The sequence below is a fragment of the Solea solea genome, chromosome 13 (assembly GCF_958295425.1).
Source record: "Solea solea chromosome 13, fSolSol10.1, whole genome shotgun sequence".
Lineage (NCBI taxonomy): Eukaryota > Metazoa > Chordata > Actinopteri > Pleuronectiformes > Soleidae > Solea > Solea solea.
The window spans coordinates 12868075-12890374 of NC_081146.1; the positions used below are offsets into that span (position 1 = coordinate 12868075).

Sequence of the window (22300 nt, forward strand, 5' to 3'; positions counted from 1 at the left end):
TCCTCAATGAAACGTCACGATGTTCAGAGATAAGATAGATAAACACCAAATAACATTTAATTCAGTTAAACTGGCAATCATCACACTAAATCTGATCTAATAATTACCAAGCGCTTGCTGCCATTCTATGCAGGGATGAATAAATGAAGGAGCCCCTGCTGTGCAAGTCATAATTTATTTAAATGTAATTTCAATGTCACTCATATACATATTCTGACATAATATGTCAAAGGTCTACCCAAAAGTCATTACTGACTTGGATATACTTTGACACAGGATAAAGTAACAAAAAAGTAGGAATATCAAACATGGTGCTGTCCTCTTTCACTGACATTATTTGACGGACACTTACTTGATGGCCTCACACATGTCCAGACCCATTTTCACACAGTTCTTCGCATGGTTTGGTAAGGACTCTGGCAGGCCGGACACACAGTAGTAACAGTCGCCAAGGATTTTGATCCGCATACATTCATTCTCCTGCATATGCAAAAAGATGCTCTCTTAATTATTAACAAAAAGGTTCTGTATATATACTGGATGACTTAAGTTCAGTACTTCAGACCAGTGACAGCTGTTAGAGCTATTCTAACAAAAGTATTTTACGCTGCATCAGTGACAGATATTAAAAGCTCAAACATCGTGTCTACCAAATTCACTGCTGGTAGAAAAAACTATATAAATACTGCAAATATCTCAACGTGAAGTTAGATCATGCGTGATTGACTATGCAAGTAGAATATGAACTATTATTTACTATTCAATGAGGAAGCACTCTATACAAAAATGAAATGTTTACCTTCGCAATTTGGTCAAATTTGCCAAACAGCTCATTCAGCATGTGCACAAGCTCTCCAGGTGAACAGTCAGTGGCCAGACGTGTGAAACCTACTATATCAGCATATAGTATACTAGAGAGGGAAACATATATTATGATTAATATACTTAGCATATATGGTATATTAGTTTTCCATGAAGAAATTAAGCTTCAACAACCATAGCTATACTACATTCTCTGAATATGAATGTGAAGCTTGCATGTGTCAGGGCTCTCTGGTCACATAAATCCATTTAGTCCATTAATAATACATGCCTGACATTAGTGTGTCTCTGGACATAGAGGTTGTGAAAATTGTTTGTGTTCTCCATCTGGCCAAAGTTTGGGCCCTTCAGTCTCTGGATGATCTCAGCTTTCATCACACGGGCGATGTGAGCTGGCAACAGCGACAACAGGAGGCGCTCCTGAATGCAAACGACACAAAGAGAAAAGCAGGTAAAGGAAGTCAAGAAAACATTAACTCATGATACATAGCTTTTTTCAATCAACTAACACAAGTGTTATAAGGTTTCAAGAAGCTCAACCTACGAGTACTATGGTTCAAATTGTTTTCTGTCAGAGACAAATTGGCTCAGTGTACCAAAGGTTCACTCATGACAACATTTAAATGTAACTAATAGAAATGAAAATGATAAAATCAAGAGAAACGCTTTGATTTTTTGACATTTGATTAAATTCAGTCCTAATAAAATGACTAAAGGAAGGGCTCCGACAGCTATTATAATTATATCTCCAGCCTTAATCAAAATTTGAAGGGTAAAGATCAGTTACTGAAACAATCAGTGCTCATTACTTTTTGGTCACCCCAGAAATCACACTCAGTCATTTTCTTCCAGTGGTAGCTGATCATAACTAACAATTAAAAGTCCTTTTAGGTTCAGGAAAACTACAAGATTGGAGAAACAGTTAATCCAGCAAACACCACCTCAAATTCAACTTGTTGTGTGCACCATTCATCAACTTTGTTGCTACAGCGCTATGTGAAGCAGAGGTCCACAGTGGCCACTAACTCTGCCAGGGCCTGAATTTCTGAGGACCCGTCTGACCACTCACACTGAAAATGTATGCAGTCACTGTTCTTCTGGGGAACACTGGATAAAAGCAAGCTGCCAACAGCATATAGTGCACTGAGCGCACGAGAGAAATGTCTCTGCAACTGTTACTACCCTCTGTTGCAGGCAAGAGCAGCCCTCCAGGAATACTGGAAGCTGGCATTTCCAGCTTCACTCATAGCAGTGGTAACAACACAGGCTGGAATCACCACAGGGATAACAAGGTCCACCAGAAGCCTGTGATTTCACAATACAACTAGATTCCCCCACTTTTGACCAAGCCAGTGACTGCATAACAGCAGTAAAATGTTTGCGCTATCTGAAGTTCTTGTTATTAAAGCTTATTTCTGTGTCAGCCTCTCAGTTTCCCACAAGACACCAGGTGGATTTTCAGGAGCAGCACCAAATTCACCTGCATTCCAATTATACCACAAAAGCACAACAATGAATATTTGTTGGAAAGGATATTTAAACACTATCAGAATTCTAATACATTTTTAACACTTTTTCAGAAGGATTAAGTAAATGAGGAAGCCAAGAAATGTGATGTTATTTTGCATTCCTCAACGAAGAAAACAGGACATGTCTGTAACAATGAGACTCAATGCGTTCGTAAAAAGATATTGTACACAATCAACAACACATTTACCAAATGCCGTCACCCCTCTTCATGTCAATCAATAATTATGAACCATATCATTACCTAATTAACCATTAAAAATGGAAAATGCTCCACAAAACACACACAGACAGGTAATTTGAAGAAGTGTTGATGAACTCAAGCATATCAGATCACTTACAAGGTATATGATTTGGGGGACGCAAAAGAATGGTTACTGGAGAAATGATCAAATGCAGTATAGGCTCTACTAATAATAATAATAATAATAATAATAAATATATTATTATTATTTATATGCTTTATAAGATACTATAAGGTATTTTACAGTAGGGATACGATACTTGAACTTGGATTTGATTGAAATTATTCTTTGTTATGGTTCTGGTTTATGATATATTGTTGTTTTCATCAGTGTAATCAACAGTATATTCACCAACTACTGCAAACAAACCACTCAATGCCTGTGTGACTTCCACTGGTTCACTATTTGTTAAGCTTTATTGACCACTTTACCTGTTGTCTCTTTTCAAACTCCAGTTTAATTGGCGACTTGATGCAGTTGCAGGTGTCCTGATAAGTCTGTTTTAGTGCCAGCTCCATCAGATGCTTGTGGTATGCACCTGCCATGTTGCCACACATGAAAATGATGATATTGGCCAAAATCTGTTTAAGAACAGAGGGAAGACAAAGCTAATATTAGATAAATATCAGAGAACATGCATTTATTTGAGCATGAAAAGGAAAAAAAACAAACATGTGAAAGGATATACAGTACATTCAGAATTGTACATAACAGGAATTTATAGGAAATATTTTGTGGCTACTGGAATTAAAATATTAACTGAAGTAGCCACAAAGGAAAGGTTTAAAGGGCCAATACTTTTTCAACATGCATTTAAAACAGCTGACCAGACAAAAATGGATTCCATATGTCAAACCTCCAACACCTGATTCTTATTTACGTTGAAGACACAATCAGTATTTTCCCTTATAGTATTCACTTTGGTTTCTGCAATGTATTTTCTTTTTTTCCATGGCTTTAAAAATGTCCCATATTTTCTGCAATTTATAAATCATTAATATTGAAAATATAATTAAATTAAATTAAAATAAACCACAAACAAACACCGTCCTAATGAATCAGTGGAAGTACTAAAAAGGCAAAATATTAGCAACATCAAATTTCACAAAGACAATTCCTTATGGGTACTAGGTAACTGGCACCCATTCAGAAAAAGAATTATTAATGAATTCCATCTTTTTGTAAATCAGTTATTAAAAGGAAAAAACATCCATCTGCTGATGACCTCAAAAAATACAGTAGCAGGATAAGTAAAGAGAATAAGATGTGTGTGACCCCGACACTGCCCCTGCTCAGGTGTTTATTGCCTAAAAACGGTATTTTGTATTCCTCATATCAGCTTAACTGTGGCTTTATCAGATTTCCCTCTTCCCTGCTGATAGAAAAAATGAGACAAAAACTAAACAACAAATAAACCTGGTGGCTAATTATGTATGTGCCTTCACCTCTTGCTCTCTAATGAGCTCAGGTCCCCTGCACTAAACGGGCCTGTCTGTTCCCTAATTAATGTGATTACAGCAAACACCATATCCCAATACAGCTACCATTTGGCCATGGCATGGCTTCTTAAGTAGTGAAGGTGCCGTTAATCGTAGTCACACTTGTAAAAGGATCACTATAGATCAATTATAATCAAACAATAAATATTAATTGATGAACTATCGGAATATTCCCGGGCCGGTTGTTAGACCTTTGTCATATAAACCTACATCTAGTTAAATAAAGAATATTCATCACTAATGTTTGAAATTTGAAACTTAATTGTATTGCTTCTGCATTTGTGAATCTGCCACAATTTTGCAGTCAATATCCCCTTTATCAACAACACAAAAAAACTGTTGTGTTAAATAAGATACACAATGGTCTTCACGACCCAGAGACAAAACTGAATCATCCAATATGTATTTTTAGACTGGAAGAAAAGATGACGTGATTAACCACTGGCCCACAGCTCAACCAGGTGGGCTTATGGCACTGAGCACAATATTTTGCAGTTTAATTATTATTACTCTTTCTACTACTACCATTGAGAAACCATCTAATTCATCTGTGATAGCACGCCAAATAAAGCCAGGAACAAGCACACACATGTGTGTAGCTGTGCTTATGAGGGCCTCCCACACATGCTCTGCACATAAATGATAATCATATACAGTTGCAAACTTTATTTTGCTTGAGATAAAGACCTGACACCTCTGCATGTCCTGCGTTGAATAACAAGACACTGACTATTCATTAGCACTGTAATAATAAATTCATGAAGAGAAGGGTCATGATTGATATTCAGATGCACATGCTGTTCCAAAGAAGTGAGAACACAGGGTAATATACCTGTAATGCCTTAATATTTGACAAGTGCAAACATCTGAGCTCAAGCTGACATGATTTATATTCACATCGATTCTTCAGTATTTGGATTAAATGTCCATCAAACTAGTCACTGAATTTATCGTCTCTCTTCACTGATCATTTAGAAGACAACAGTTATTTTACAAATGAAATGCCTGACTTGGTTTTGCCTATTTTGTTTTCAATATAAAGTCTTATGAAACATTTTGGACTTTGAACTCAGTGTTTTGAACACTATTCTGTAACACAGTATCAGGTACTGAATGACTGAATGAGCAAGCATAACCAGATGGAAAGGATTCTGTGTGGTGCTGCTTTGCAAAAGGATTTCCAATAGCCCATACACCGTATCATCATTTTAAAATTACACCTTGTATCATCTGCAGTCAGATCAGGGAGTAAAAAGTTGACTTGAATGAAAAATTGAAAGGAAGTTTTTTCTTCTTCTTTTATAAAAGGCTAATTAAATTATATTACATTGAACCTGTGCTGCACTATTAGCTGGCATCTGTTATACAAGACATGGACAGCAATCCAGCTCATCTCAAAGGTCAGCTGTGTGAATCAGCTTACGTAACTCAGGGATACACAATTACAGATAACAGCAGCTTCAGGTGAGATGGCCTCTAAATGCTTTGGGCCATTGTGGTGATTTCTGGGATTATTTAAATGGGAGAGCTATAGCCTCAGTGCAGGCAATTATGTTTTTTATTATACTAGCAAGGGCAGAGGCATATATCTAAGATCAGTGTATTGACAGCAACATCGAGCAGATATGCTTACACCATGCCTTCAACAGAAATGAGCAAAAGTGAGCATCAATAACTACGAATTGTAGGGCCATATCAAACATTTTAAATTTACAACCACAAAGATAAGGAAAACATGTGGTCTCAAAAAGAAGAAAAAACATATCAATAATTCAGGAGGATCGAGCATACATAACAGTACAGTAGAACATGTAATATATCGTAATTCTTAAGATGTTATTAAATAAAGTGAGTGCTACGATGAATCACTAATGATTTAGCACTCAACAATTAATAAAAAACACAAGCTGTTTTCAGTCTGAGAGGGGAGACTGTGATTTAAGGACACTTTGAATTTGTGCAGCTAATCATGGCACCAAGACTAATGTTCAACACGCATCCATTAAAAAGGCAGTGCATGTGAAATGAGCATTAAATAAAACATTTATCTTTAAAGTGTATTTAAATAGCATTAAGCCGAGATGACGACACTAACGCTTCCAGTGTGGGAAAAATAATGCAAGGAGGGGTAGGATTTATCATTTCTGTTATATGCTCTTAAATCTGGACCCAACACGGGGTTTTACCTCTTTAATAAACACGTTGGTTCATTCTGATTCCAATGGGAAAGTGCTGTCAAGTTTAATGGATTTGACAAAGTTGCGATATCAGCAGGATTCCTGCTGTTGCAACATCCCCTGAATAGTGTTTTATGTATAGTTAGAACAATGAACAAGGTAGAAGGCATTTAATGGCTACAATTTACAAACTTATATCTGATATAGATCTAAATTTCGGGAACTTACTGCAAACTTTCCTATGGTGAGTATCTAGTAAATGTATGGACACTCATGTACTGTATATATGTATACAGTGGCTAGAAACCCTTTGGATTTTCTAGTACTCGTGAATTAATTTGCCATAAAAGTATCTTTGATTCGTTTTTTCATCTCAGTCAGAAGGATTTAACCAAAAGTGCTTGAGCTAACAAGAGACACTTAACAGAAACAATCCATTGAGCGTTTAACATCACTGAACAAATTAATTAAACATCCACCGTGGTGATGGAAACAGTGAAAATCATTTACTCACACAATTATAGCTTACGCAGAGGTACTTCTATACAGGAAGTCTAAAGACGTGAGAGTGTGTCAATGTCAAAAAAAACACATAAACTATTTGCCAGCATACTGGACCCTCAAAAATCAAGCATTACCTTGGTTCATTATCCACAGAAAGACGGAGAGGTCTGCTGTTTAGTAATTGCCCTCTAGCACAAAAGCCTCCCTGTCACCAAACCTCCCTGCTCCTATCTGAGGAGGGACAAAGCCTCTGCTCGTCCCAACACTAAGGACTGGACTGATGTTGGCATGTTCCCAGAGAAACACAGGTTGGGGGGGAAATGGTTGAAATGAATGCGCTTTCTCAGTTACAAATATTAAAAAGGCAGACAGAAACACACATTCTTGGGGGGGAATGTTTCAATCTAACTTTTCTTCTACCACTTTATCCTCCACAAGGGTTTTGGGAGCTGAGGCCAATCCCAGCTAACATAGGGCAAAGGGCGGGGCTATACACTGAGTGTCCAAATGACATAATTACATACAATACTGATGCAATTTAATATATTTTATACTACATGTACACTTCTTTAAACATTTTGCCATCAGAGCTGTGCCAACAGGCAAACTAACTTGATGCACAAAAGGAGCTGGCAGATAGTGACTGTGAATAGCCCCAGGTTGCCCAGATGCCAGTATGCCCATGCATCAGTGACACAAAAGTAAAAGAAGAGAAAATAGGCAATAAAGTTAACTGAGGCATTAAAAACTAAATGAAATACAGAAGTAAAACTCACTATATGAATTAGGATAAAGCAATATAATTGTACCTCTGATAATGAATGTATTATGCACATTCATTTTGTAAGACAATATGGCTTCATTAAGTATGTATACATAAAATTATATCGGTTGGAATTAGGTTTAGATTTCCATTTTAGATTACTGTTATATTTTGTGAATAAAAGTAGGATTATGGGTATACCCGATTATTTTCAATTCCTTTTGATGCAGACACAAATTTGTAGCTGAGGAATGCAGACGACAAATGGCATCAGACAAGATAAAGATATGTAAAGAAGTACAGGAAGTACAGGAAGGCATGGTAAACTAGCAATTATTACTGTCATTATGTCTTTTTGTATGCTAGCAATGCCCTTTGGGCCTTTGCAATTGCTTCCTGGTCTTTCTTTTTGTGATTATCAGGTAGGCATGGCTTTTGTGTCATGCTTGCTGAATAAATGTCATTTCTTTCATACATTAGCTAGAATTAGCCCTGGGATAATAAGTGTATAAATAAGGCCAAATTAATTTTAGCCTGCATTATACCAATAATTAGTTTCCTGATATTGTTATTTCTGAGGCTTTCTCTGCATATGCCAACTGCCTGAACAGTTGAAACAGCATAAGTGCAGGAAAATAGGTGACCTTTTGATAAAGTAGGGGTGAAAAAAACACACATTAGAATTTATATCACTCATCTGCTATGCTAAATTAGTTTAGTTTAAAGGTCAGGTTTGTTTGTTTGCTAAGAATATATATACTGCACAGGTAAAATGAAGAGAAATGCATCATTTTGTGAGCAGGAAGGGGGAATGTGCCAGAAAGACAGTGGAACAGGAAAGACAGTTCTCTGGGCTATATTTGATATAGTTTATAATAATATGCCACTGTGTCAGTCATGTGGAAAAATAATTAAACAATATTAACAGGTTAATAATTAATAGTCACCTAGTTATGAACTATGTGATATTCACCTAACGAATCACATTCTCATAATAGCATAATTAAAGAATGAGCCTCTTGTTTGCTCATGATTGCATGAATGTTCCTGGGATATACAGTTATTACCTGGCTCACCTGGGAAATCAGTGCATTTGCATTTGTCCATGAAATTTACATCCAGTGGATACAGTTTCTTTCTACTTGTGTTACAGCGTTGTTATGTGCACTTGAAACGTAGTGGTCCCCAAGGAGTAGCACCATCGCTGTGGCTGCTCTGTTCCCCGCCCGAGTCATGACTGTAGTGGAGATACATGACAGTATATGCAGCTCAGAAGCTGCTTAATTTTGTCTTATGTGGTTTCCCTGTACTTTGACGTCTTCGTCTGCTAATTGTATCAGCATCTGGGCTGATGTACGCACTCTGCTAAAACTTAATTATACCGCATATGAGGTCCAGAGAAATCACGTGCCAATGAAATGAATCAGACAGTCAGTTAATTCAGAATTTTTTAACCCTTTACCGGGTAAAGAGCTATATTTGGTCACTTCTGCAGACATCTCAAACCGTGTTACCCTGCTTTTACCACAAGATCTTAGAAACACAAGGATTTCACCCAGTCAATCAGCAGAGATCCAGCTACGTCACAAAAACTTCAGTGCAGTTCCAGAAGGCAAAAAAGGTACGTATGTCACTACGAATTGTACTTCTGTGAATGTCTCACATTTGGGTTAACTGTATGTTACGTTCTTGCACGTTCAATAAGCTACAATCCCAGCATTTCCACTGAATGACCTTACCTGCCACACTACTGGCTCCATGTGATCAGCTGTCACGTACAGGCAGACACTCAACACAATGGTATGTGAGGCCGAGGTCAGGACACTGGCAATGATGGCATCCCGCATGGAGAACGGCAGCATAGTGTAAACCACAAACACAATGAAGAGGAAGAATGACACCTGTGGAGGGAAGGAGAGATAAATGAACCAGAAATTAAAGACTGTACAATAATTACTCAGTGCCAACAGACCTGTGGGCAAACAATGCTTTCTGATGTGAAGTGTATTTATGTACCGCTCCATTACTCGTATTAATAAAGAACAGAAGGTTTACCATCGAGAGACTCGGACAGGAGAAAAAAAGAAAAATGATGAATGGACATACTTTAATGTGCCAAATATAAATGTTACATTAATACAAACAAATATTTTCCAGTTGACCAACTACAGCATTCTTAGCATTATCAGTTTACTTCAGGTCCCCTGACTGCTGGAAAAAATAGGGACAATCAACACTCACACTTCAAACCTGACACCTCTAATGCAGCACGTGGATTGCTTCCCTTTTTACCCAAGCTCCACAGCATCAGCACACACACCCCCACACACACACACACACACACACACATTAAACACACTACACACACACACACACACATCTTTAATATGCCTTCTGCTGCAGGGTTAAAGCAGCTCATCTGCTGCTGTACATGCACAGAATGAGACCAGTGTTCTCACAGGCAGTAGCCAGGTGCCAGTTAACCTTTGCAGGGCCAGTAAGAAATGGGGCTTTGGGTGTAAAGGGCAGTGTGATGGAAAGAGGAAAGGACAGAAAGCAACTGAAAAGCAGAAAACAGTAGCACCTCTGTTCAAGCTGAAGTGACTATGATACACCGTTTCTTCTCCTAAATGCATCTGAACTGAATTAGAAAATGTTACGTTCTACAAAAATGAGACCTCCTGCTTTACTATAGATTAATTACCCTTAACATGATTATCTACTGAAGGCTTATAATTTCTTCAAATTACTTAAAAGCAGCTAAACAACAAAAGCTCAACTCTTATGACACATTTTAGGTCAAATTCTTATCATATAGGTCTGTTAACTTGTTTTTTTTAAATGTTTTTGTAGAAATGTTTAATAAAAATATCAATATCAAAAAATAAAACAAATTCCTCGTAGAAAAAAAAAAAATTCTTGTGCATTTACTAAAATAAACACTTATAAAAATGTGGTTCATGAATGGTTGTTCTTCATCTGTTGAAACCAATTTTTAATTAAAACTTTGAAAGGATCATCATTTTTTTGAGATAATTATTCTGCTTACTGTTGCTGTTCTATGCTTTAGTGAAACTATTAGGAAGCAGAGAGGAACTGCTGCTCTCCTTGGAATAGAATTGCAACAAATGCACATTAGTACAGTGGAGAAAAGGAGAAACTTAAAACTGATGAATGTCTTTTTTGTATGAAGCACATCCTTAGTAACAAGCTAACATGTCTACAACTTGTTGCTTACAATTCGTAACACTGAATGTGTTTCATTTTCATCTGAATCATGTTCTTGAAATGTTTATGTTCCTTTTCGTCCAAGGTTAAGGTTATATTAGACATTCAGCTGGAACATTTTCCGTATGTTTTTTCCTCAAATAGACTACAAGGCCAAGATATGAACCATTAAATGGCATTTAGCTGTGAACGAGTTTCTTCCAGCCATCTCATATACTTGACACTCAGTTGAATGAAGAGTCCAAGGCTGAATCATAGTCCCAGTACATCAGTGTAGTGTTTTTAGTGTTTTCTAATTGTCACAGGGAACTACAGCGCCAACAAACATACACATCCGTGCTTATATTCCTATAAAGAGAATAATCATAAAAAAGTGGAGCAGGAACTAAACTGATCTGTGCTGGTGTGCCCTCAGATAATAAAAGTTAATTCCCAAGGCCATTCTACAAGATTAACACTGTGTTTCTTCCAAACAAAAAGCTTATTAGATCATGTTATAGAAAAAAAAAAAGCATGCCAGTTTATGCCAAATAATATACTTCAGGAATACTCTGCTGCAAGCCAAGAAACGTTATGGCTCGAAGACAGACCACATAAACATTCCTTTACTGAATGCCTTCTGAGATTAATTTGTTCTTTGCGTGGAGGGCTAAAGTTCTCCAAGTTAGATGGCATGAATGTGTGTGATGTTGATACATTAAAAACAGATACATAAATGAAAGGTATTCATCAAACAGGGGTTTGAAAAACATGCACACTACAGCATGCATCAAACAGCTGTTTGTACTCTGCATGTGGCCTTTGGCTCGGACCCACATTAGAGGCAGGCGCACACTAAATTAAAACATGGCTGCCAGCAGGGACATGAGTAAAAAGTGATTTTAGCCACTCAACAAAAGGATAACCTAAACAAAGTCTACTACCAGTCTCATTTCTGCAGGATCTTGACAAAGAAGCACACAACACAGACAGCAGTATTTAGGACACTGATGTATCAGTAGCTTATACAACAAAACAAAAAAAACAGGGGGTTATGGTTCTGAAAGTAATAGTGTATAAAGAAGACCTGCAATTAATTAAGCAGAAAATGAATTTATTTTTATGGAATGAAAAACAAAACTGCTTATTCTTAAGTGTATTGACTCGATGGTCTTAGTATTGTAAATTTTGTATTTTGGTCTTTGGCCATTTAGCAAACTAAACTCTCTCTACACCACTGTCTAACACAGCTTTAATTGGACCAAGTCTCATTTTGTTCTCTCAATGTTATTGTCCAATAATGCTGGAAACAAGATTTAGGATCCAAATGCTTTGCAAGGCAGAGCAGATGAGCTTTTGAGGCAGCCTGAAAAGAACACAGATATTGTAGCAATGCAGTTTCTGTGAAACAACATTAAAATCTAGCAAAATAGGAGGGTGAGTCATCGTTTTATAGTTTGATGCAAATGTCAAAACTTAAAAATACAGCTGTGGAGTGGATCTGACGGTGGTTTGAGACTGAGCTGTCATGATGGTGGCAAGCTGGGTGCAGTAACCCCAATTCAAGATCAAAGAAGCAGCTCCTAAATGTACCGTGTTACCAAAAAAAAACCACCATTGTAAAGTTTCAGGATTCGATTAGAGGATCTGCTGAGAAATCAGCAAAAGAGCACCTTTCTCCTCTCTGGCTGATTTATTCACTATGCCATAAGAATGAGCTTACTTTCTAATACAACAGAGAGCTGCTAATTGCTGCCAGATATAGTCTAGAAAGGCACTATTATTTGCTTACAGTCTAGAAAGTCTTTCTCAAAATGAACGTCTGAAATTCAATGCTGCTAACCTAATAATGAATAACTATATCAAGGATAATGGAGAGGCGGCAGGGGGGGTGACACCTGCTGAGTGAGCCAGCATTACTCAATACATGATGCAGTAATAAACCAGTAAGAGCCTTTTCTTCATGGTAGTTAATGCAAGCACATGAGGACCCTCTACAATTAAATGGAGAAGGCTTTTGTGGTATCATGGTACAATCAACTCTGCTTCTGTTCCATGACTTAATTCCTTGAAAATGACACCAAGGAGGCTTTATGAGATAGAGTACCAGATTACATCAGGCCATCAATCCAGTCTAGGGCAGATATTAGTTTACAGGCTAGATTTACAGTAGAGTGCTGTGTCCTTTTGTGAGCTTTTACTGTATGTGTCAGGCTGCTACTTTCCCCTAAAAGATTCCATTTCAATTACAGGTATTACTTCATTTTAGAAAAGAAATACTGGTTAACCAATTCATTGTAAAGATGCAAAGTTGAGGCTGCAGAACCTTTAGTGATTTTTGTGGTTATTTTTCCTGTCTATTCGGTTGTCATTCATTTGAAAACAGGCTATTTTTTTCCACATTTCTTTATATTTGACAACTAGGCATGACAGCTTTGAGATTAATGTGTGCTTGATTTGTTTCTCTAATCCCATAGGGTTTAGAGAAACAAAGAAATATGATTAAGGTTGTCATTGATCATATTTCTAGACTCAAGATTTTGACCTAATTTTACTCTACTCCTCCACACACATGTAGCCTCTCACTTCCTGTCTTGGTCCTTTACTACCCATTTTCCCCTTCAGGAGTTCCAATCCTACGCGTGTCATCTACCCTTCTTTACCTTCCAGGGCTGGAAGGCCTTTACTGTCACCAGTGCCATTAACCCCACCTTTGCTTTAAAGGTTAATGAGACTGGCTGAATACTTACAAAAGGAGCATGTGTGTCTTTGTGTGCATGTGTGTGACAGAAAGGGAGTGTAATCGAGACAGAAAAGGGGGGGGGGCGGGTTTGAGGCAGAATCCAGACATCTCTCAGAGAGGACTGGACTACACAGATAAGCCCTTCTCTCCACCGTCAGCAAAGAGAGAAGGCTTTGTGGGGAGAGGATAAGCATCCGATTGATTCCAGGTTTGAAAATTGAAAGTGTAATGTATACAAACTAAAGTCACAGTGGTGATGAAGAGAAAAACACTGCTGAGGGAAAATCTGAAGCCTTTGTAAGATTTATTTTCCCTGACAGCATGCTGTGTGTACTGTGCCATATGTACTTCACTCAGGGTCTCTATGAGGATGTCAACACAGTATACTGTAGTTAATTGGACAGCTCACTGTGTCCCTATGTGCAGAAACTGCTTCATGCCACTGAAGAAAAGACATTAAGGTCAAGAAAAGGATATTTAATTATTTGATGAAGCTTTAGGTTACAGCCAAGTGGCAATTCATTGTATTATCGCCTCATTGTGTTTTAACTGCCATTTTGAAGCCCAGAGTTTTCCAGCAACATGTTCGTTTTTTGAAACCAGAAGATTAAGTTTGAATGTTAGGTGAACCTGTGGAAGAAGCAAAGAGTGAATCTTGCTGTGTTTGCATACACCATCATTTACAACACAGCCATGCCCTAAACTATACTATGTACGCTTTATCACCTATTTTGCGAGAGAATGAATTAGGGAGTTGAATTTTTCAAGCAAATGAAATACAGTTTCAAATGTATTGCAATATTCAAACCAATGCATTTGGTTTCAATTGATGTTTTTAAAAGCAATTATTCATTAATTATTATTATTATTATAATACAGAAGAGAATTCAAATTCAGTTCCTGATGGCACAGCTTTTATCCCATAGACAACCTCTCTATATCCAGCTCATGTCAACACAGAAAATACTACCTTCTAATAAGTAGTGAACTTTAGGCTGCTACTGCTAAACGACGAGAAAGAGAAAACAGCTGTGGTTGAGAGAGCTATAAATCAAATGCACAGAGCTCCAACCAGTGTATTAGACACACTACACACTTCTGAGCAAGTGAGTCTCTTTCACACAAACACAGCCTGTAGCTTTCTGGAACTGAAACTGGAAGTTCAAAAAGAAATCCCAACTCTTTTTCAATATTCCACTAGCCCCCAGATTTTGAGAAAATTGTATGTTCCATATAGTGCATGAGATTACCTTGTACATAAAAGAAAACATGTATTTATGCATATGCTTTAAGTTATAGGAATATAGACAAATTCTATCCAAATCACAGTATTACATTTAGCATTACAATTGAATATGTTTCAATTACAAATCAAGCCATTTAGACAAGCTCCACAAGTTACGTTATTTTGTGCAGTGAAGACATACATTTAGCGTGCTAAAAAAAAACTGATTTGCACTGACAAGCGTGTGGGTGGGGCATAGATATGTGTAGTAATGCTGTAGGACAATCTGAGATTGACTGTATAGTCCTATCTATTGTAATGGCAACCATATCAAAAGCAAAAACTGATTTTAGCTAAGGCTGATTGACCGCATAGGCAGTAAATTAACAGCTGTATAGACTGTACATTAGTGTGTGATGGGTGGCCGAGGCCAATGCTTTTACAGATGAACAAAAAGGGCAAGATTAGAGCTTATTAAAGCAGGGACAGTTCTGAGGTCGTACGTCACACACCTTATCATTGATTTCACCTCATCTTAACTTGGCACAAGAAGTAAGATAATTTGTGTTTGAATATTTCTTTGTTGTAACAATGCTTCGTGGCAATAAATCTTATACTGTTGGAAAGTCTGTTTATTTCACTTCTAAATGGTGCCACATTTGTAAGGAAAATCCATTTGTGGGTTGAACAGTGGAGTTGAGTATACGAGTTGCACCAATGCCAATGCTTTGCTATTCTGCTTGGTGTCGTGTATTGGATTGGACTATTGAAGTCTGAAGAAACAAGACATATTAGCATATTAATTTATTTATTTATTTAACTGCCTCAATAGCATGTTGAAGAACCATACACAGTCACAACAGCTTGGCACCTCCTCCTCATGCTGGCCACCAGCTTGGTCACACACTGCTGTGGGATGGCATCCCATTCTTCTACCAGCATTTGTTGCAGGTCAGCCAATGTGGTTTTGTTGGTCACTCTGGCATGTACAGCACGCCCAAGCTGAAGTGTTTAATGGGGTTGAGGTTAGGACTGCAGGCAGGCCATTCCATCCTCTCCACACCCAAATTCTGGAGGTACTCTATGATAAACCCCCGGTCGGTGGGGGCGAGTGTAGTCACCTTGGAGGATAGAGTTTGGTCCCAGACTGTGGAGATATGGGATTTCCACTGGCTGCAGAATCTCATATGGATATGCATTGAGATGGCCTTGTTTTTCCAGTGAGGGAGATGCTGCCCAACACCATCACACTGTCCACCAAAAGCTGTCACTCTATTGGTGCAGCAATCAGCACAGCATTCTCCATGTCTTCTGTACACTTTGACCCTATGATCCAAATCCAAACCTGGACTCACTGCTAAACACAACGTTCCAGTGCACAGAGAAGATTTGGCACATTTTTCATGGGCGCAACCTACACAATCAACTCTACTGCTCAACCCACAAATGCATTTTCCTAACAAATGTGGCACGATTTAAAAAGGAAAATAAACAGGCTTTCCAACAGTATAACATTTATTGCCAAGAAACATTGTTACAACAAAAATAATTGACCAAACACAAATTTAATTACTTTTTTTGCTAAATTTATTTAATCCAATGAAACTGTAATTGGTCACACATGGTCTACTATTGTTAGACCAACATAATTATATCAAAGCCTTTTATGTCCAACTTATGTCTTCATGCACATTTTGTTATCACTCTAGGGATGAGTTCTTCAAAAGGTCAATGACCAGCAGTCTATGTAAAGATCACAGTGACTGTTCAAACAGCCACTTTACTAATGACAGTATAATCTACATTCCAATGTAGAATTGCTATGTCTTCACAGCAGTAGCACTATCTTTTGTCAGTGCTTAAAGGGGACATATTATGCAAAATCTACTTTTTAATCATTTTAATACTTATATTTGGGACTCTGGAGGCCCTACCAGTCGCCCAAGTGTGGAAAAAGATTACTCAGTTCTTTTTTTCGTGGTCCCCCTTAGTGTAAGTATAGGCGATAAAACACACGATGTTGAATTCCCTGCGCATTATGACGGCAGCATGCGAATTTCACCGCGAATGTTACCACCCCACCAGTAAGTTTACTTCGAGAGCTCCACCTTGCTCCACCTTGTCTCTATAATAAAATGCGAGAGTGCAGGCGAGGGAGGAAGAGCGGTATCATGTCATCGCGGAGGGACAAGTGTGCTGTTCGTGGCTGCACAGTGGAGAGAACAGTGTTTTACACAAACTTCCAGCCTCAGAGGATTTTATATATGAAGCTAATGTGCCAGATAAAGTCAGCAAACGTGTGTTTGTGTGTTCGCACCACTTCGCATCAGACTGCGGCCAGTGGTCGCTGTATTTAGTCAGCGACCGTATTTCACCGACGTACAAACACATTTTTAAGAAAAGGTCAAATAGAGGTCATAACTGACCATTCGGACACTTCCTAATTAAAAATATTTGTTCAGTACGTCCTTCATGACCAGAGCACAGACTCAGTCTGATACAGTCGCATACAGCGGCAGTTTATGCAGCTCGCCAACGGTGGCGATCAGTGGTGCTGTCCCTAAGTCTTTTTAACTAATTTACAGTTCGGTACTGTTCGGCTTGATCCTTGTGTCGGACGTCTCTTCCTGTGACGGCACTCTCGCTGTTTTCCACGAACGCTGCCATGTTGTAACTAGAACTAACTTTTGCCAATTATTTCTACAAATTATTGTCATACTGAAATGCTACACAGCCATTACTGAGAGACTAGGAGTAAGAGCTAATTTAACAATGATAACAGTGACAGGGTTTTCACATGCCTTTACATTCAGCATGTCTTGGCAACAAATATTGCTACCAAGAGGATCATAACACAATTAATTAAAAAGGGAACATATTTGTACCATTCTCTGCTGTCTCCTGGCCAAAAACAAAACACGTCTCGTTCCTTTTCTGGCGTTATTAGTACTCAACTGAGTTTAAGGAGAATTTAAGGAAAATTAGTACAACCAATTTGATCTAATTCCCTTTTTTGCTAATTGAGGAACAGGATAAATTATAACCATAGTTCATTATAGTAAGAGAAATGTCCTGATGTTCATCACTAAGTCGATATACAACAGTAAGAAATGCTCCCATACAGAGACATCCTAAGTTCATGTATCTATGGTCACAAGCATTCATCCAGAGCCATGGGATAAAGGCCAACATCCTTAATGAGCTAAAGTTGTACATGATAGATAGGGTGGTGGTGAGGCATAAAGAACTACCTCCAATTACTGTGTCATTCCCAACTTCTCATGGTTACCTCCATGCTACTGCCCAGAAAGCATTTAATTAACTCTGATATTTATTTTGCTTCCCTTTGTATCTTTGTGTTGTGTTGTCCATGGCAACCAAGGAGGCCCATCTTTTGACCCCACTTTTCACTTCACTTGTATACTATGACAGCGAACTCGTATAACACACAGTGCAGTGACAGTCAGCAAAATTATCATCAAAAGGTGTTAATTTAATATGGCAGTCTGATAGGAATAATGGCATAAATAGAGTGATGTGTGAATCGATACATCTTCAGCCACGACTTTGTGATAAATTGGCCCATGCTACACATTTGTCCCGCCAAGTAATGTTGAATGGGTAAAGCTTTCACATATTGAAGACCTAATGTACTGGGATGTTTACATCCCAGCCCTGGTGCAGGATGCATCCGTTTGTCTGTAACCTATGATATATAGTGAAAGGTGAACTCCAACTCCTGTGCTTACACTGCCACACTCAAAAATAACCCATACAAGCTTTACAGACAAACTGGTCTCTGGTTCAGCAGGATTTTTATGCATTCTGACTCATGTCCTGCTGCATAGTACTGAGACGTCCAAGAGGGACATAGTCAGTGTACCTGTGCTACTGCCCCAAGAAGCTTGAATAATGCATTGATTTACATGTACAAAAAGTACATTGGCAGCAGTTTCACACACAAACATCTGTGAGTCTGCTCCTGTACCAGCTCGCTGCTCTTTTGCATCAATATGACCATGAACTCCAATTTCAGTTCCTGAACTTCAGCAGTTCCAGCAATCAACATGAAAAATTAAATAGAGTATTTCATGTTTGATCACTGGCATTATATTCACAACCTTTGAGGCATAAACTGACGTTCCACTCACTCTATCCACACCATTGGTTGATTAACCATATAATGCTGCAGACCACACTGCTGCAAAAGAATCAGTTCAACAGTAGGTCAGTGAAGGACATCTAACACAGTTAACCTCAGAAAATTGACTTAAAGTTGGTAGGTTAACCTACCAACTTTAAGTCACTGCAGGGGAGACAGGGGACAGGGCAGAGTGAGAAGGTCTGTGGCCAACATTTTCCTCTAGTGAAGCATGCACCCTGACTACCTGGTGACCTTTTTCCCCAAAGGCTTGCCATTTCATGGTTTTGTGGACAATATACTCCTCTACATATGCAGGATAACCATCAGAAAATGTAAAGCTAACAAAAAATCCTACATATGTTTTAATTCAACATAGAAAAGCCCGGCTGAATTTAAAGGAAATTAAAACGTAAATAAAATACAATTTCACTGATGCCAACTGACCCTGTACTTTCAATATCAGGGAACTATGTTCATCATTTCTAATTAGTTTTAATGACCCTAATCCAGCGTCTCACCCTTAAAACTAGCTCATTAAAGTCAATGTACCACTTGTTTGTCAACAGAGAAAAAAAACTATAGAATACATATGGGTCTTACCTGATCCCACGGACAGATGATCCCACCAGAAAACATAAAAAGGTAACCCATAGCAACCAAGCAGGCCCAAATGACGAGAGAGAAAATACGTAGAAGCTTCTTGAAGATGGACTCGATGCAGGCAAGTACAAACACAGCCAAGAAGATGGCCAGTGCAGTGGGTACAGTGATCACAAAGGCCATATGGTCCTCAACGCTCTGAAAGGGGGGGGGGGGAATATGAGACAAATGAACAGAGTGTAGGAGAGAAGGGAATATTCATCAGGTTAAAGAGAAATAATGAGAAGCCCAGTTGTCCACAGAGAGATAAATAAAAAAACAATGGAGACCTCTCAAGGGGGCATGAAACATCAAAACTGTAATAAAAGGCCTCTCTTCAGCTCAGGCTAAGGCAGCAAATGCAGAGGGTGAATAGGTTAAAAAAACATGCACTAACATGGTCATGCAACACTGTCAATTACATCCAATAAAAGTGGCTTTGTTGTAGTGTTGCGAGTGGTTGTAGCATCACTGTTCAAAGTTTAACTGTTCAGGATTGTAATGTAAATGAAGCTAACAATTGAAAAACGTATGAAATAAGTTCTACTGTACAGTCATTTACAGCATGAAGGGTACAGCGATGCACAAATCCTAACTAAATGCCAATGATCACATTTAGATGGAGATGGGGAAAAATGGCAAAATTGAGATGGAGAATAACTCTATACTAAAGATAATAAAATGAATCACAATTTTTGTATTTGATTATTCCTTTGTCTCCGAGACTCATGCTGCCACTTATTACTATATTTTAAAATGTACATTTCCATGCCTCATATTAACCTGTTTTCTTTTGTACCAGCTCTCATAAAAAAGTGCACAAAGTAAATAAAATCAAGTCATTAAATTAAAAGCTAAACTACTTCAAAATGACTGAACTCAAAAAAAAAAAAAATAAAAAAAAAAAAAAAACATAGAAAGTTGAGCCCCATTCATAATAGATTTGATGCTGTCTTTCTGAAACACTTAGATCTGAATGTTCTGATAAAAATTTCAGGAGTTTCTTAAAGGTAAGCAGCACAGTGAAATGAGTCATTTCTGCTGCCTACTCTTGCCATGCTTCATCCCATCAACACTTTTCTAGTGGTGTGACGAGATAGAAAAGGGTCATGGTGTGGACAAGAAAGACAGAAGTTTCACGTCATTACTGCCACTACATACGGTTGGTGTATGCAAGGAAATCTGAAAAAATGCACAGAAGTCAATGTACACTCTGAGCTAGTTTAGCTTTAGACTCATTAATTTTTAAATTAAGCACATGTAAAATGTGTCATGAATGTCAAATTAAAATTTGCTGTGTTTCTGTCATTGCAAGCACCAATCACTGAAACTGCATTTTGCTCCATTCCATCATTTGTTTTCCAGATGTGACCTTGCTATCTGTTTTTCTGCCAGCGTATTTCACAGTGCTAGTCTTTGCACTTCTGTCTTTCCTCTCCCTCTTTCACCCTCTCTAAAGTCCCCCCACCCCCCACTTTCACTCTGTCTCTTTCTCGTGCATGCAGTCAATGCACTGGGACAGGAGAGGATGTGGCTGTAGAGAGCCACATCTCGCCCAGAGCAGAGCTCAAAAAACAGCAAAGGATTTAGGTCAGCCAGTAAGCAGAATGAAGGAATGATATGATAAAAATAAAAGAGATGTGAGGTGGTAAGCGATCACACAAGCACAAGAATGGAGACACAGAGAACGATTAGTAGAGGGTGGGGTTTGCAAACGTCATGCCTTTACAGCACGGGGTTGAAGAAAAACAGAATGTAGAACAGAGACAGAGCAAAGAAAAACACATTTAGTGAAATGCTTATTTGTCAGCAAAAGTGAGAAACATTAAACTGGAAATTTCAAATTTCATTTTGGGCAACTATCTATCTAAAGCCACTTTAATCAAATCACATTCTCTCTGGACCTGAAAGGATGTATGGTGACTTTCCCTACAATTCCACAAGAAAATTAATTTTGTTTTGAGACTGGTTAACAGTAATGACAGCTGATTGTTTACTCAAACTATTACAAACATATCTAGGGATACAGCACCAGTCAAAAAAAGAAATCAAACATGATTTGCAACATTATCATACTTGCACTTGTGCCAATTTTTAAGTCGTTTTTACACTCATTTAAAAGCTGTTCCTTCCTTATTTGTCACCCATGTTTATGCTACAGTGCATTTAAAGAACTCCACCATTAAGGATGACTATTCCATTTTCATTGGGTTGGTCATGGCTGCAGTATATATAGTTTCTATTGATTATATCAGTTCAGAGGAGTTGTGTAAGCCAGAGTAATGTGTGTTTGTCACTGCTCTCTGTCTCCTTCAGTGAATTTAAGACTAATCCCCTCTTAACAGCTGACTCAGCAAAGACGAAAGGCACTATCCTGACGCAAAAACTTAATTAAGTTTATATTACTATACTACTATAATGGCAAATGTTTCAGTAGGTACTTAGTAGTTATATCAGATTAAATGTACGTTTGCAAATAACCTGTTTTTATGAAGCCCAGAATGACAATGTATTTTACAGAGTGACTTGCCTCAAATGCATTGAATTTCTCAGGTTTATAGCAAAAATAATCCTTTCAAAAAAGTGACAGAGAAAAACAAGTTTCCTTTTTCCAGTTCAGTCAACCATAAGCTCAGACAATAACCAGGCTCTTTTTCCCCCACTCACTTTTATCTCACACTTCTATTCACATTAGTGTTGCGATGAGGACCTCATGCTGTGAGAGTGTGCACAGAGGTGAAGCAAAAGCACATTTGTTCGATTCAAGAGCAGAGCCCAAATACTGCATTTGACATGGGTGTGTGT

At 38.1% G+C, this 22300-nt stretch overlaps 1 protein-coding gene across 2 annotated transcripts in view; it reads right to left on the minus strand.

The window, feature by feature from the left end:
- Nucleotides 1-22300, minus strand: part of adcy2a (adenylate cyclase 2a) — a 40799-nt gene that overhangs the window by 17416 nt on the left and 1083 nt on the right. For both annotated transcript variants that reach the window (XM_058648216.1, XM_058648215.1), the window contains exons 2-7: nt 19457-19654; nt 9277-9438; nt 3026-3175; nt 1094-1242; nt 800-911; nt 353-480 (exon numbers count right to left, since the gene is read on the minus strand). In XM_058648216.1, coding sequence (XP_058504199.1) covers nt 353-480; nt 800-911; nt 1094-1242; nt 3026-3175; nt 9277-9438; nt 19457-19654 — 899 coding nt within the window. The remainder of the gene's footprint in view (nt 1-352; nt 481-799; nt 912-1093; nt 1243-3025; nt 3176-9276; nt 9439-19456; nt 19655-22300) is intronic.